The 16,615-nt window shown below is 42.2% G+C and overlaps 1 protein-coding gene across 4 annotated transcripts in view; it reads right to left on the bottom strand.

The window, feature by feature from the left end:
• Positions 1–16,194, bottom strand: part of DPY19L4 (dpy-19 like 4) — a 32,807-nt gene extending 16,613 nt beyond the window's left edge. For 2 of the 4 annotated variants that reach the window (XR_014618196.1, XM_084281578.1), the window contains exons 1-13: positions 15,919–16,194; positions 13,222–13,329; positions 12,373–12,497; positions 11,654–11,744; positions 9,815–9,936; positions 8,832–8,977; positions 6,976–7,099; positions 6,260–6,394; positions 5,413–5,544; positions 5,225–5,323; positions 4,023–4,096; positions 2,066–2,224; positions 445–564 (exon numbers count right to left, since the gene is read on the bottom strand). Coding sequence is in view for 3 of the 4 variants with exons in the window: in XM_084281578.1 (XP_084137704.1) it covers positions 445–564; positions 2,066–2,224; positions 4,023–4,096; positions 5,225–5,323; positions 5,413–5,544; positions 6,260–6,394; positions 6,976–7,099; positions 8,832–8,977; positions 9,815–9,936; positions 11,654–11,744; positions 12,373–12,497; positions 13,222–13,329; positions 15,919–16,042 (1,559 nt within the window). In the remaining variant the exon portion in view is untranslated. The remainder of the gene's footprint in view (positions 1–444; positions 565–2,065; positions 2,225–4,022; positions 4,097–5,224; positions 5,324–5,412; positions 5,545–6,259; positions 6,395–6,975; positions 7,100–8,831; positions 8,978–9,814; positions 9,937–11,653; positions 11,745–12,372; positions 12,498–13,221; positions 13,330–15,918) is intronic. The other 2 variants (XM_084281580.1, XM_084281579.1) reach the window with 2 other exon arrangements.
• Between the last annotated feature and the right edge of the window lie 421 nt (positions 16,195–16,615).

Here is a 16,615-nt window from a genome sequence, read left to right as displayed (position 1 = left end):
ATACGTCAGGCTAGCCTAGATACAAGGTGATGGGTAAGAAATCTTCAGCATCTTAGTGATCAAGAACAAATATTATTCATCCAAACACTACACAAGATCTCACTAGAATACAATATTTAAAGAATTACAGAGCAGTTCTATACCTAGATACTACATGGGAAGCGATTCACATTTGCTCTGATTAATTTCTTAGAGTTTGGCTGCGTTAAAGCTTGGAAACCACATTAAAGAGACCAAGCACAATTCATCACACTCCTCTACCCAAGTTAGAGTCAAAATCCTCTTTGCTATCTCCCCTACTGACTAGGATCATTGTATGCCAAAAATATTTCTGAAAAGACTTTTGAATTGCAGACACATTTCAAAGGGGGTTAAAATAGAGCATCACGGCCAGTTAGGAATTCTCTGTTGCTTTCGAAAGAGATACATCAAAACGAGACTTACCCTTCCAAACACATCGCTAGAGAACCAAGTAAAATTGTGTGAATTACATGATAAACTATTTCTGGCCTCTCTCCAATTCGACCATCCTCAAGTTTAACTGTCTCTTTCAGTGGTTCACCACTGCAGTTGGAGAAAACGAGACATCACTTAATTCAGACATTATCTCAGGCAAAGGTGCCAATAAATATATTTTTATGACCATTAAGTCAGCAGCACACTGAGATCACTCCGTGCCATATCATACACCACCGTTGCACTGCTTATTTGGTTTGTATTCTTTGTCAGTGATCTCTCAGTACCTGCTGTCCCTTGTCTCTGGAGCAATGGCTGTGAATTAGATCAACAGGATCTCTGCCTGTGACCACCAATCCTATTTTAAGGTACTTCAGCAACAAGAGACAGTAACTCAAGAGCATGCACACTCAGCAAACGTTTAGGCAAAGCATGCTGCACACATATTCTAAATTTCTTCACTTCATTAACCTGGTGAAGATCATGGAATCTGTATGACTACATACACCATGTTGTCACAAAGTAAGATTACGAAAACAGCTTTCAGTGACAGTGCTGTAAAATATTACGAACGTATAATTATAAATAAAAGACAACCAAAATCTTACAACAAATGTTTTTCTACAGACAAGATAGTGAGGCACATGCAAGACGTTTTCTTCTACCATTAAGTGATTTCTGATACAGAGTTGTAAATAAATCCTCATGACAAAGTGCAAAAAAATATATTTGAGATTAGTAACTGCTTCAAAATTAAAAAGTAATCTTTACCTATTGAAACTCTTACTCCTTAAAAAAAATCTACTCATTTTTGCTGCAGACAAGTGAGGAACCTGCCCTAACACCTAAGCAGTTAGACCATTTATCTTCTACCTGGCAGATGTAATCTCCTAGCCAGTTTCCAAGAAAAGTTATGCTAGGATCTATGATCTACAGCCTTGCCATTCCGAGCCTGCACACAGACAGCTCCACTACCCTCCTCTCAAGGGAACTGCGAATCACTGTGAAACTAAAAATAATCGAGTCTGTTTTACTTCAGCTCTGTTCTGAGCAGCAAAGACTGCTGAACCTTATCACAGTAAACAAGATGGGAAAACAAAAACAAAAACAAAAACAAAAACAAAAACAAAAGCCAGGAAAGTGTTAGAAATCTGAAATCCTCTCAACTCCACCCATGTCATTCTTTGCAGTATGTAAACTTGGAAAAAAATGAAAAACAAAAACCAGAGATACAAGTCCTCTAGCAACAATCCAGGGACTCTGAAAGGGGAAAAAGTATTTCTTTCTCACAGTGCTACGAGACAAACATCTCGTAAGACCGTTAGCCAGATCTCTGCAGGAATCACACCTTTGGAAAACAAACAAACAAAAACACAAGACAAACAAGTAAACCCAGGTATGTTTCCCTGTCCTGACTGAAGGGATGCTCAAGAAGCTCCTCGCTACAGGACTTTCCGTGGAAGCCCTTCCTGCTGCCCACGTCCTCACATGCTCAATGGTCTAACTCTGTCTTGAGGCCTCAATCAGTTACAGGATTGACCATTCACTTATAAAACCACGAAACTCTTATTTTTCACTTCTAAATTTCCAATATAAATAAGTTACTTACCAAATTCTCCTAAAAACGACCTGAGTTACAGAAAAAAGGCAGATAATTAATACTAAAATATAGAAAGGCAACAGTGATGACTGCGTTAGCCGCAAAAAAAAGTCTTGGGATGGTGCCTGAAGAGATTCTTGACAAAGGAGCCAATTCATTGTAAAATTCCTAGTAAGGCAAAAACATCCCATTAAAAAACAATAATAACACCACATAGATTAGGAAAAAAAAAAGCACACAACCAAGCACATTTTCATCTATTCATGTCATAGGAAACTATTTGAAATTCATCTTTGAGAAGTGGTATGTTATAATCTGAAACTGTTTTACAAGTCCTCCTTACAGCAACTATCAAAAGCTTATCTTCCAGAAAAAGCCCGTGATCTTAAGAGGGCAGACTACAACTCTTCCCGGTCACGAAAACCCAGCCTCCTGGATAACTCGGTTATGAGGACCACAAAGCACTTTGTTGTCACAGTGGGTTAAGATTTTAGAGATATTGATGCAAGAAGGTAAGCTTGTCCTCGTTCCAGAGGGAAAGTGGTCATCTGAGAGCCCACGGAAGCCCGAGGCACTGCCAAGAATGGAATCCTTAATGCTGAAATTCTAATTCTGTAGCTGAACCCGCTCGATCATTCTTCTTGCTCAATTAATGAGCAGAAACATTATATACTCTGCCAAGAAGCACTGTAAGTGTGTATTCTCGACTGGACTTGGTGTGGCATGTGATTCAGTGAGTGCATTCTTGTCTTCTGTTTTCTTTTACTTTCCTCCTGCTTTTCTTTCACTCCCAAGTGAAGACCAGAGAACTGACCCCCTTTCAGTTAGACAGAACCAGTTTTAGGATTAAGAACTGAGCATGTCCAAATAAGCTTTAAAAGACAGATCTTGAAGTTCTTGTGCTGCAAACCATAATTCCAATGATTTTCACATGATTTTCCAGGAGTAGTTGCACCCAGTTTGTCTCAAACACCAACTTCAATGCATGGTTGCACAGCCCGGAAAGTAGCATGTAGGAAGTCCCAGGAAAACAAAACAAAACAAAACACATCCATAATACCTGGTAGCTGAATAAACCAAAATGCTGACCAGAAGCAGTCTTGTCTTTCTTGCAGAACATTTACAAACGTGCACGTATGTTTTATAACAGTGCGTCTTAGTCAAAAATATCTTGCCTTCCAAAAATTCCCCAACAGTTTCAGTTTTGTGGTGTCATTTTCCAAATCTTCTCCTGAAAGGCCGTGAAGCAGGTTTGTAAGAGACAGATGGAGTTCACAGGAGAGAGAACGAACTCCTGCACAGAACTGCAAATGCTGGCTTGGGTCCAGAAGGTATCTCTGGTTCTTACCAATACTCCGTTTGAAGATTTCCAGGATATCTGTAGCCATGTTGTTGTCTTGCAGACCAACACTCAACTCTTTTTTACGTATGCAAACAGTTTCTCTTATGATTCACAAGGATTTCCTCTGACTTTTAAATTGTCCCTTGTCTTAATTTTTTCTAAAACAAATAGGTTTTGCTTTTTTTGGTGGTGATGTTATACTTACAAGACTAAAAAAACACGTTCTGAGGTACTATCAATAGTCCATGACACCTTTCACAGACTGTTTTCCAGCCAGGACCACTACATTTACCCTGCAATCCTTGATTTCAAGTCTTATTAGAAACACTAGACAGGGTACAAAACGTTTTTGCTGTTCAACATCAAAGAAAGCAAAAATCTAATATGATGCTTTCACTCCAAGGGATGAAATATTGAGGTGCTGCAGAAATCTCCAAATCCTAAGTAAATTTTGTATATACATCCTTTAAACATTTTTTTTTTTTTTTAACCAAGTGACAAATATAAAGTTTTTCTAACTCCTTTACAAAATTCGCACAAGCCACTGGAATTTTCTACTTAGAGCAGTTTCAGCAATTTGGATATTTTAGAAGGTGTAAAAAAAAAAAAACACATAAAACTTACTTAGTTGTGTTTAAGCCAAGTTTCACTTCAAGGAATTTCAGCAAATGCTCATTTTCTTTATGAGGAACAAACATCTGAAAATTAATTTAGCAGAGAAAAATCTTATTAAATGCAGGAAGCAGCTTTCACACAACCACTTCACTCAGATTACAAAATGGCAGGGAATAATCAGTGATTCAGGACTTAGTTAAAACCCACACATTGGATTAAGCGTGCCAATTAAGGTACCAATATAATATTGTAAATATTCACTTAAATAAATCTCTCTTTAGGATTTCCTAGCAAATATCATACCCTCCATTTCATTCATGTACCCCAATGGGAGGGCTAGTGAAAAGTTGTCAACAGGTTGGCAGAAGGCTACCTAGTAGGGTGAAAAGGATCATGAAAAATGGACGTGGACTTACCACCAAGCAAGCCAAAGAACATTGTGTTTAGCTCCACTAAACAATAGGACTGCAGCCTAGCAAAAGTTATGAGCATTTGTAATCTTCACATAAATTGTTTGAGCAGTCAAAAGTTCTATGTACCGTCTACGTAATTTAAGTTATGTTTTTTCAGGGCTAGGCTTTATTTTCCTGGAGATACAGCAAGGCTAGCTAATCTGAACGACACAAGAAAACAATCAGATTTGAGCATTCTCTCAGATTTTTTTTAGTGTTTACTAGGATCTTAATTTCTAAGATGACACTTAATTAATACAACCAGGATGAATTTGAAACATAAAGGAAAAGTGCAAATTATATAAAAGGCTAGGGCTAGTAAGAGGGAGTTACTAACCAAGACCTAAGACCAGATTAAAATCCCACTGAAATTAACCATCTAAGCCTACCAGCTCTTTTCCACGCACGAGAATACTGCTTTAATATCTAACCCCATTGGCAGAAACCATCCAAGTTATAACAAAAAACACATTTATGAAATAACTAGTGTGCTATTTAAAGAGTATTTCCATCCTATGCTTTAATCTCAACCCAAAAGACCAAATCCCCCAACAAAAAACAGCTGCTTGGGTTGTTAAAGATTTGTAAATAAATATATAGATAAAAAAAATTACTCAATCTTTAGTATTTCTATTCATGATAAATTAAGTTACGAACTCTCAGACCAATAAGCCACACTTCAATAGACTTTTCCAAGGTAACTGTAGCTTTTCATTTAGATTATACCAATTAAAATCACTTTTTACAGATGAATCTTACCTTTAATAAGAAGTTTAGCGTCAGTGTTATTGTGAGTACCAAATAAATGTACATAATTTTCAGCAATCTTGACAAAAATGTACCTTTCTTCATATTCATCTGCAAAAATATGTTAAGAACGTCGTATCACTTGGAGTTCCACTGAAGTAATAAAAACTTCATTCAGGGTTGGAGGAGAGTCTGGTTACCTGAAGGCATTTAGAGAGCATTAGAGCTGCTACAAGACTTAGTAGCGGCGACACGAGTAAGGCTGAATTTTCAAACTGCAATAGGTACCCCAAGAGGAGAGAGAACAGGTAGATTTTGTATACTTCGTGCACCTGTTGGAGAAACAAAAGAAATTACAGTGGGTATGCATTTTGCAGTAGGTAGTTCACTTCATTTCCCTGTTAATTAGGGGATTTAATGGATAAATATCCGTCTTCGAGGTTAGGAATCTAGCAGGGCACCATTTGGCTTTGAAAAGTATTTCACATCGAAATGACCCTGGTCAGCTTCAGTAAGTAGTGTATGACTGGGAGATCTGTAAAAATGCCCCAAGTAGTAGTATTTTCTTCTGCTAAAGAGCATATAAAGCAACTGAAAGAAGAGGTGAGCCATTATTCCTGCACGCAGTTTGAAACTGACATCACATCTAAGAAAACTCGAAGTATGAAGGAGGAACCACAGGACAAGGCTAAGGAAAGATGTCTCATTGTTACAACATTTCTAAGAACCACCTTGCGGAATAATTTCAAATACTTTCTCATATTGAAAAAACAGTTACCCGGTGGCCGATTGCATTATTTGTTGACTAAATCAATATAAGGTGGGCCACCTGGGGTGAAAATGAGCCCCTTAACTGCACAGAGCCACGAGAGCATTTTTTTGGTCACCCCCTCACCCTACTGTGTATAGGGAAAGGAAGAGAAGAGGCAGCTGAGCTAAAAAGGCTGCATGACTGAATCTCATCGCTTTCATCTCTCCGAGGATGTGTTCAGGCCTTGGGGCTGTATTTGAGTCCCCAACTACCAGGAGGTTGATGAGTTTTAGTACCTTTTCTGTCTGTGCTAGAGCAAAGCTGTCTAGCAGAAAAAGAGATACGGCCTGGACAAACAGGAGATAATGACTGTACTCCCACATCATCATGAAGGTGTATGTTGAAGCGCTCACCAAAAGGTAACAAAATTTCTAGAAAAAAAAACAAAAAAACAAGAACAGCAAAGCATTAATTTGATACCTACGCATCTCTGTCACTAAAAAACTGAGAGGTCATTAAAGCAGGAATTAGAGAAATTGACTATTTTAGGAGATAATTCAAATACTGCATTCAGGCATATTAAATAACTTCTCAGGTGGAAACAAGTCATTACTGGAACATTCAAAAACGTTTAAAGCCAATTAAAAGAAACACCTTTGACAGAGAGATGGAGAGGAAGTTACCACCATCTTCTCTGAGCAACAGGAAAAGCAATGAAATAGGGTCCGTATCGAGAAAGATTTGGCATCTGCTTATCTTAAAAAGCCAGCACACGGCTGATTCATTCCCACACTGTTCTCTCTGAACCCTCATGGGGGCATAACAGGGCAGGGCACGACTCGCCCAGCAAAAACCACGCGTGCCAAGGAGAAATCCAAGTGGTGGCTTTGAGAAGGACAAACAAAACATCTACTGTTTCCTCCCTGGGAGGGCAATAGTGACCAAGAGGGAACTAGTCCAGAGCGCACAGTTCCACCACCAACTCTTTATGAAGAAATTAACTGAGTTTTACCTCTGCAGAACAATTCAGGTTTTTTTTTAAATAGCCTGTGAGAGCTGCTACTTGACATGCAAAATATGGCAAAGCCCAATTTTCCCTTGACGGTATGGAGTAATCAATTCTTGTTGTATCTGTCCTAGAATAAAGTACAGACAAACAAAATTATTAAAGATTTATGGAACAAAAATATCAAGGAAAGCCTAAATGTCACTTCCAGTTACCAGCGTGGCCTTGCAAGCAAGCTATTCCGGTATTAGGTTTCAAGCAACACAGACACAATTTTGCTGCTGATGCAGGTCACAAATTTAATATCAGCGTGGAAGGTCCAATCTGGACTCACTTATTCAGGACAACTCCATATGAGGTGGCATTTACAAGCCCAAAGGCTGGGGACCACTGCTGGAACAGCAGCTTTTCACGTTACCATGAGCATCAGCTGAGAGAGAAGAGCCTTTTCTGTTCTCCTACGTTTTAAAAAGCAGCTTAGGCAATCGAGCACAATGTACTCCGAATCCAAAGCAGTGCAGCAGCAGATACTTGGCCTACGGGGAAAATTCTCCCCAGCAAAACGAGGGATTAAAGACGGCTGGGAAGCACGGGACAGAACAGCAGCGGGATCTTCTCGTGGAATGACTCAACGGTGCCTGCACAATTGGAACTGGAGGAGAAAGTTGTAAAAAAGTGCTAAAGCGACTTAGAAGCACAAGTCGCGCTTTCAAACGTGATCAAAGCCATCGGTTTCAGAGGCACATAGCCTTCTTGGTGCCTCCTGTGCTTTTAAAAAGGAGCCTCGAGCTCCTTTGTCATTTAGGTACTTGAAAGCATCACCTTTCATTTTTTTACCTCTGAAGCGCCTCACAGAGGAGTATTTGGAGCTTTTTTTTTTTTTTTTTTTTTTTTTAAACTACTGGACCTTTCAATTTGTTAACTGTGTTTAATCTTCCTTGCTGCTGAAAAAAAAAAGATACAGATTTATTCACCATTTTTCCTACTTTCCACTGCTCACTTCAGCTTGATGAGCAGCATTTTCAGCTATTAATCACAGATTTGGTCGTGATGACTTCACACTCCTCAAAGACGCTTCCCAACAGCTCAACTTTAAAAGCACGTCTCTAACACTTTGCTCTTCCATAGCTTTCTTGCTTTTCTTTTTTTTTTAAAAAGAGGATTTCAACATTTTTAGGGCAAATAAGTACTCTCAAGTTCACAGAAATCCCCAGAGCTATTTGGTGACAAACGAGGAATCAGAAGACAAGTTCTCATTGCCTAAATGAGGTTCCCTATTATTGTGGTGTTTCACAAAGGGAAGGGGCATTTTCATGCAAGTGAAACGTTACAAAATGAAAAAAATCCTGAGGTCAGAATCATCTAAGAAGATTCCACACTGCACAAAAAAAATCCACAAAAAGCAGATTAAAAAAATAATAATAATCAAAGACCCTTTACAGAAAAAATGCACTTGGTCATTTCCTTCTGAGCAACAGAACAATGGTCACAATGTTCGGAGCTGGCCACAGACAATACTTCTCTTTTCAGCAACTTCAGAAATTTGTTTTTATTCTTCATCAGAACAAAACCAAACTCCTTCTGACGACTGGTTTTGCAAAATGGACTCGTGTGAAAACACCCATGCATTCACACGCTGCCATAAGCTCAGGCCAACTGACAGCGTGGCTGGTTTGGACGACAAAAGACAATTTCCATTACCCAAGGCATCGTCAGAGTCAGTGCATCTCCGGGAAACCCTCTGCATTCAGCACAGCTCTCACAAGGAGAACACAAAGTTTAAGGGAAAGCATTTTTAACCCACTCTCGTATTTTTAAACGCCTTAGTGGCAAACTAGATTGTATAAAGATGTTTTTCTTACCTGTTAATAATGAACCATGCTACAGTCAGCATTCCTGCCAGCCAAGTCCCACTCATAACCCAACTGGTTACAAACAATGCAGTCACATAAATTCCCTGCAGTCCAAAAACTATACCAATGTAGAAATACACTGGCTCAATAACTTCCTGAAATTACAAATAAAAACGAAGAGACATAGCGGCAACTGAGCTGAAGCTGGAAAGTATTGCTACTTACTATATGCACATTGCTAACAGCGTGCTAGGTGCTTTACAAACAGGTGAGAGGCGGCCCCGATTCTAGGAGAGTATCAAGCATGCTTTTTTTTGGGTTCAGGGAGAAGGAAGCAGTGTCTGCTAACAGCACACTCAGGACTCAGCTTGCTAGTGCCATGATTTTGGTATTCGCTACAGCATGAACTCTGCACGGGTCGGATTTAAAGAATCCATACTGCAGTGAGATGTAAGGTTCACTGGGCTACTGAAAGGAAGCAGGTAAGAGAGGAACTCGGAAAGGTAAAGATGTGGTAAAAAAATGGTTCCAAACACAGAGGAGAACATATACAAAATAAAAAGGTTAAATGAGAGAGCATAAGGGAGGAGACGAGTATGCAGCGTAAGCAGAACAAAGCCCAAGTGGAGCAGAAAGAGACAAAAGGTTCATCTACAAAAACCCACTGCCCTGTTACCTATACTGAATGGACAGAGACAGGCAGCACTGCTCAGTACTCTGAAGGAGCTAACTTTTAATGGATGGCACAGATCCTCTCAGCATTTCTAAGGGGTTTGCAGAAGTAAAGAAACAACAGGCAGAAAGGTTTAGTGCATGGAACTCCCCCGCCCCCCATCCTATTCCAAAGACTGAGGGGAATTGAGGAGAACCTGGACCTGGCGCTAGGCTTAGCTCAAATCACTCCAGAAAAATTGCACGGATTTACTGTACACAGCGTAGCAAGTCACGCACACATACACTGAAAGCACGGGAAGCAGGAGAAACGCACATACTTCACTACCAGATGCTTGATACAACACGCTGGCAATCAATTCTGGGTACAAAGTCATTTGCTGGACTGCATTTATCGTCTTCAGCGATATTGTCTTATTGTTGTGTGTCAGCTCATAAACACCTACAGGCAAGAGAAAATAGATTATTCTTGGAAACACTTAACATTGCTCTTCTTAAAAGGGATGAAAAGTATACACAAAGGCAGGGGGAAACAGATTTGGACACTGAAGCTATTAACTGATTGAACATTTCTGATTTTAAAAGGAAGGAGAAATGACTGTGCTAGGTGCTGTTCCACACTATTGGTATTGCAACAAAATTATTAATGTCTTTTGAACTACTTTTTAAGTGGAAGGGTCCAAAACTAATCAGCTAATGCGTGATCTTTTCAGGTACAACACATGGATGCGGTCCTAGAACAAGCTCCCAACAGATCACCTTCACAGGAGCTTCTTAAGAAGTGAGACAAAGATCCACCAGGGATGAGCAGGACGTATTAAACTCGTCTCCACAGAGACATCAGGCTCGATGGCCTCATCAACCTTCCTAGCCCTGCCTTTCCGAGACTTCTAAGAACCACTCACCTAACACAACATGCCTTTGTACAGGACTGAGATGAAGCTGAAGCTGGCACACTTGTAGGCCACATCACTCAGGGATATTATGATTTAAAAAATAACTTGTCATTATTTAGGACAATGGAGGGAAGGAGAAAAATAATCCATATTAAAAAAAAAAAAAAAAAAAAAGAAAGAACAATAAACCCAACAACAGTGCAGCAAGCAAAGATTACTGTTTCCAGCTCTGAATATGTCTTGGTGTGTGGTCTGCATCTGGTTCTCTGCAGGCCAAACCAGGTCTTACAGAGCTCCAAGCTGGGCTCAGCAGGGCCACGAAAGCCTTTGAAAACTCCAAAATGCCTCGTGGACACATGAGTCTACCTGTTTGCAGAGCCAGCCCATCCATCCCCAGCTCGGGTAATCTTCCCGGAGATAATAAGGAATCGACTGTTCCACAGCCATGTTGCACGCTGCTGGCATCTGCTGCACTTCAGCTGGGAAACCGCTACCAATAAAACCATCCCCATAAAGCTTCCCTGGCTTAGGATGGGGTTTCATAAGAGGACTGAGCTAATTCAACAGCTGGCTGCTGCAAGACAGGGCTGGGCACTCCTCCCTCCCTCCCAGCAGTCTCACCTTTCCCCCTGTGCTCTTCTGAACTCACTGAAACAGCACAGCACTGTTCAAGCTTCTTTTCACTGCTTTCATTTCCCACTGGTTCAAGAACCCGACCCGGTTATGGATGGTGGGGACCTCCAGAGCCAGCGCAGGGTAAAAAGGAGCACAAAGGGAGGAGAAACCACTGCCACCCAGCTCGTTCTCCTCCCTCGTGGCTTCCGTCCCCCTTGCTCAGCCCTCATCAACAAGTACTCGTCACAGCTGACAGGTTTAGAAACTGCTGGCAGGGACAGGACCGAGCAGATCATCTCTGGACAGAAACTGTTCTAGCTTCTGACGGGATGAAACAGTAATTTCCATCAGCTAATTGTGTTTTAAGTCCTCTTAAAACACAAGTCTGCCATTCCAAATTAAAGAACAATACACTTCAAAGGCTAAAAATCAGTGATGTAGCATGGGCAAACCCGATAACATATGTGGCAGTACCAGCATAACATTAATCCTGCTCTGGAAAGTTAGGTCAGCGTGCAGTTTTAATAAATCTGACCAATTTACCTACACAGGAGTACAAAAATCAGCCTGCTTAGCCTGCAGGACTTTTAACTGTCTCCAAAAAGAGAACTGAACTTCTCAAGGTTAATAAAATAAACGTTTTTGTACCTCTTTCAAAGGAAGGAGCCTTTAGCAGTTCTTTATAGAATGAGTAATAAATGGCGCTGTCACCCTGAAATGTAATTTCTCGTTCAAGTTCCTAGAAAAAAAAAGAAGTAAATATATATTCACCTCCTGCAATCTCTTCCCATGGAAGACCATATATTTTCGGACAGACTGGTTTTGCAATACAGCACATGCTTATGACTCCCCCGTACATCTTTAAAGTACTCCGCAAAACATTAATCTTCCCAGCACCTCTGTCAGGTACACAACACTCCCCACAACTTCGGAATCAGATCTCAGAATCGGCGAAACTCAAATCCACACAGTAAGTTAGCAAAAAATCCACAGGATCATTTCATATTCTCAGACCTGAATCTCATTTGACTTTCCATACCTCGCTAAACAATACAGTTCTTAAAAAAACCATACATGCCTGATGTTTAGTTTACACAACCCCGTTACGCTTCCTTTTTTCACCTAGATTTTAGAAAAGTTATTTCAACTGTAAAGGATGGCACGGAAAAATGCAGAAAAACATGACAAGACAAGACTGCTCTCCGAAGCAGAAACACTTTATTTTTGTAAGGAACTACTTCAAAGACAGAGGCCTGAGCAGAAAGGCATGGGATTCTGAAAGCAAGCAGCTCCAACCTGGCATGGAGCGGCTTGAATTTCAAGGAAACAATCTGGCTTTTGTTTCAGGAACTTAACTTTTTCTTTACCTGCCTGCTGGAAAACCAGAATTTCCGTTCGTGGTACGTTGAGAGGTACACAGCGTACATCATGCCGCTGGTGACCGCCGCGAGACAGCCAAAGAAAAGTTTCGCAAACCGTTGAATTAACAAATCTGAAAAAGGGAGAGTGGAAAAGCTGAAGTGGTCCAGAGGACTTAAAACACAAACAGTATGCCCTCGGCGTGACTTGTTGCTGAACAGCAGGTCAGCGTCCTGGCATCAGAATTATCCCACCACCATCACCACAGATCCTTCAAACACCGTGCTGCTGTTCCTTTCCCGCAGTTTGCATCTCATTTCTCACCACTGCTTCACAGACCTTTTGCATTCAATGCCCACACACTCCACGGCAAATTCCTCTCTGTTCTAACAAGCTTCAGTTTCAAAGGGATTTCAAGAAGGAAAAATGAATTGCAAGTAATGAGAAAAAGTTCTTAACTTTGTCCAAAACACCATAAAACCCTTAAATGCATCAACAGAAAAAAAGTGACTTTCTGCCTATTGTTTCAATACCATTAACGTGCCTTTCAGCTTCTCGACTGGAAGATAACTCCAGGTGCAATTAAAATATTTATCTGCACTCAAATAGCCAACAGTAAGATTCCTAACACCTCCCCCCTCCAACTGAAATGACCCAGGACTAGCATTTTACTCTGCAATACATAAAATGGCATTACTAAAGGATCCTAATGTGCATGCATGCTTTTTCCTGAAACACTCAAAAACCCACTGCAAAATAAGTCTGTTATAAATTACTGTGCTAGAAATATCTTCCCATAAAACGTAAAAGAATATGAAAAAAGAAATCAGAAGTTGGCTAAAAATTCTGTAGCTTACATTTTGGCGATCTTCCCAGCTTCGAGTTTTCTTTGTTTCTCTCCTCTGGAGCCATTTTGTCAGATTCTGTGCAGTTTTGTTTCCTCCTCTGTCGCAGGTCTGCTGCCCCTGAAGACATTTTTCTCAAGTTATTGCAACAGAATCCCTAAAATCACACTCTGAGAAATCCACACAGCAGCAGGTAACAGCCAGCTATTGCCAGGGGTTCAGCCACACAGCAAATACATTTGACAAAAAGACTCAGCTGAACTATTTTATATGCATAACTAAAATAATATTCTAGCTACAGAGGTCAATCCCTTGTTATTCCTTAGAAAAATCAGTAATTTTCTCTTGAGGCCACACTCTGGGATTACCCTGACTTAAACTGGAAGTTAACTGTTTTAATCCCTTGTGAATGTTTTATAGAAATGAAGGAAGGAGGAAGTTTAGATGGGTTGGTGTTGACACTGGCAGAAATTGGAGTCAATTCAATTCTGCTCTCATTCTGATTTTACATGGCCATAGTAGAGTTGCACACCAGGAACATGACTATAACAGCTCAATTTAGGCTAGCCCAATTTTTACGTCTGATCTTCATGTTACACTAACTTGATAAAAGCTTTCATCATAACACTTTTCCTGCTTCCAAATCCATTGGCATTAAGCTGATTTATGAATTCTTAATGTAACATATACTTAAAAGGCCCCCTCTGGTAGGCCACATAGCTTGTTTCACATCACCACTGAGGACCTCGGCTTCTGTTTTCTGTACACAATGGCAGTGTGAAGCCCTGGCCCATTTATTTTATGGTCTGAGAAGTAACGAGGCTAATTTTCTGAGTGCAATATCTACTATATTCAAGATGACATCCCACAATACTTAATGTAATTTCAGAAGCATGAGGAAAAGGGTTATCTGTAATTCATACTCCAGACCTCTTAGCTTTTTAATTTGAGCTACAGTGGCTACAAAACTTCAACCAGTGATTTCTTCTGGACTTAAAAGAGAGCTTCCACGCAGCCATTCAACTTTAAACTCCAAGTGTCAGTCTTGCCATCCCACAATAAAGCTGCTAATTACTCTGGTGGTATATTACTTCACATCTAAATCGATCTACTGAAGTTAGACACAGGATAGAAGTATAAATAAGCTGTTAAAGTGGTGTCTGCCCGTAATGCTGAACCTGCCTTTGTGTTTTAATGGGATTTTCAAAGCAATTATAAAGCATTCTAAGCAGACCAAGATCTCAATTGTATCATTTTTCATGGTACGATGAATAGAAAACGTCCAGCTTCTTAACCATAACAAGAATTAGAACAATATTCAACGAAACAATGCTTAAGGCACTCAGTATGGCATTTACCATTAGGTCAATCCAAAAGGAAAAGTTCGCTGGTAACTCTTCGTGTCCTTAAACCAATCAGCAATGCAAACACCGAGTGCACTGCAACTGGGAGTCATTTGTATCAGACAAGATAAAACGGGAGAAAATATTTACATCACCAGAATGTGCAGGGTGCTTGGAAAGACAACTGCCTGCCCTGGTCATCCGAGTTATGACCAAAGAAGTAGCAGTGGAAAATGCATTTCTTTCCTTTGTTTTAGCATATCAGTGAGCCAAACTAGAAGCGTAAGATGCTTGTGAAGTCTCGAGTCAGCAATACAAAACTCCTAAACAAAGAACAATTTAAAAGCCTAATTCTGAAACCACGACAGCTCAGTCCGCAAGTGATCTTCGCCCCGATTTGAAAACTGCTCAACAGATTTCCCCCTCAGAAGAAACAATAATAAAGGAAGATCCAAGGATGCTATTTCTGCTTAATTTGCAGCTGCCTCAAACAAGAAAAATGCTGTTTGCACTTCCACGCATCCTTTTAAATGGGGTGAAATGAAAGTCAACCAAGGTGACGACTAAAAATAATCCAGCATTTTGAACTGATGGCACAGCCTCCAGCGTCTCTCTCTCCAGCAAGCAATTTTTCATCCACGATCGCTCCCTACTTCCCTGCAAATTCCCCTAAGTTTTTTTAACTCGTTTAGTGATCATGTGCCACTTCGTTTCGTGTTTCTGTTGCAGCCACTGCTCCTGTGTGACAGTCTTTTGGTCCATTTTTTGGCAGTGAGTGACTGCTATCTGCGATTTTTGCCCTCGGATTGAAGGATGGATAACGCAGGACCGGGAAACTTTCAGAGAGGGACCCCAAGAAGGGTCGAGGCTGCGCAGCGGCTCCCGTTCACACCTCAAGGAAGCGTGTTCGGATATTTCCCTCACTCTGCAGACAAAGATGACCAAGAGAAGCACCACAGAGACCTACGAGCTAGGGAAGGGCACCAGGAGGGTGCATGGACACCAGTAAAGGGTTTTATTTTCCAGCCCTGCCACCAAAGGACATGGCCCTGATGCCGTGCCAGGCCAGCAGCAGGTCACCCACCACACACCGCCCTCAGGGCTCTGAACTCACACCACAGAGCTCACACAGGGACATCCCAACCTGTGCATCCCAGGAGCCCACACCCAGCCCCAAAACCCTCCAGAAGGCTGGGACACAGCACGGCTCCCTTCCTCCCCTTACTCCTCACCCTGCCCACTTAAGCCAAACGCCTCTCCCCACCCCACAAAAGGGGCACCCCACAGAAAACCCCCCTGGGGACGCACACAGGGCGGCGGGGCAGCCCTCAGGGGCGAGGGATGGCGCTGACACCCGGCCCCTCACCTTCCTCCATCGCCCGCCTGCCGCCGCCCGCCGGGGCGCCGCGCTGCTCCCTCAGGGGCGCCGCCGCCGCCGCCTCCTCCCCGCCCGCCTCTCGTCGGCCCCGCGGCCGGCAGCGCTCTCGCATACCCCGGCGAGGGGAAGCGCCCTGGCCCCGGGAAGCTCCCCGCTCCCGGCTTTCCTCCCTCCGCCTCCGCTGTGGGGAAAGGGGAGGCGGAACCGTGGCGGCGAAGGGAAAGGAGGCGGCCGGCGCGCAGCCGCGGCGGACCGCGACATGGCGGCGCCCGGCCCCGGCTGCTGAGGGAAGGGGCGCCCCCCGCGGCTGAGGCGGCGGCGGGCAGGGGGCTGGGGTGCGAGCAGAGCCCTGGTGTTGGAGCACAACCTGTTCCTTTGATGCTTTTAGGGTGGTGCAGCCCTAAAATCGCGTCCTGGGGGCGCTTGGGGTGGGTGGTGCAGCGCCTCAACCACCTCCTGGGGGCACACCTCAGGGAGACCCCCCCCAAAAGGTTTACCCCCAGGTGGTCGCTGTGGGTTCCTGTTATAGGGAGTATGCGGTGCCCTCTGTGCTAAAAGGGTGTCGAGAAGCTCCAGGGTTTATAGGGTGTTAGGCTAGAGTTGTTGCTTTTAGTCTGAGATCTTAGTCTTCGCAGAAAGAGTCTGGCAGAAGGTGGAGGGCTGGGGTACAACCTGATGCTTGGCT

Source organism: Netta rufina (assembly GCF_964035555.1).
Source record: "Netta rufina genome assembly, chromosome: 2".
NCBI lineage: Eukaryota > Metazoa > Chordata > Aves > Anseriformes > Anatidae > Netta > Netta rufina.
The sequence above is the reverse complement of the archived record's forward strand: the minus strand, read 5'-3'. Positions and strand labels throughout refer to the sequence as shown.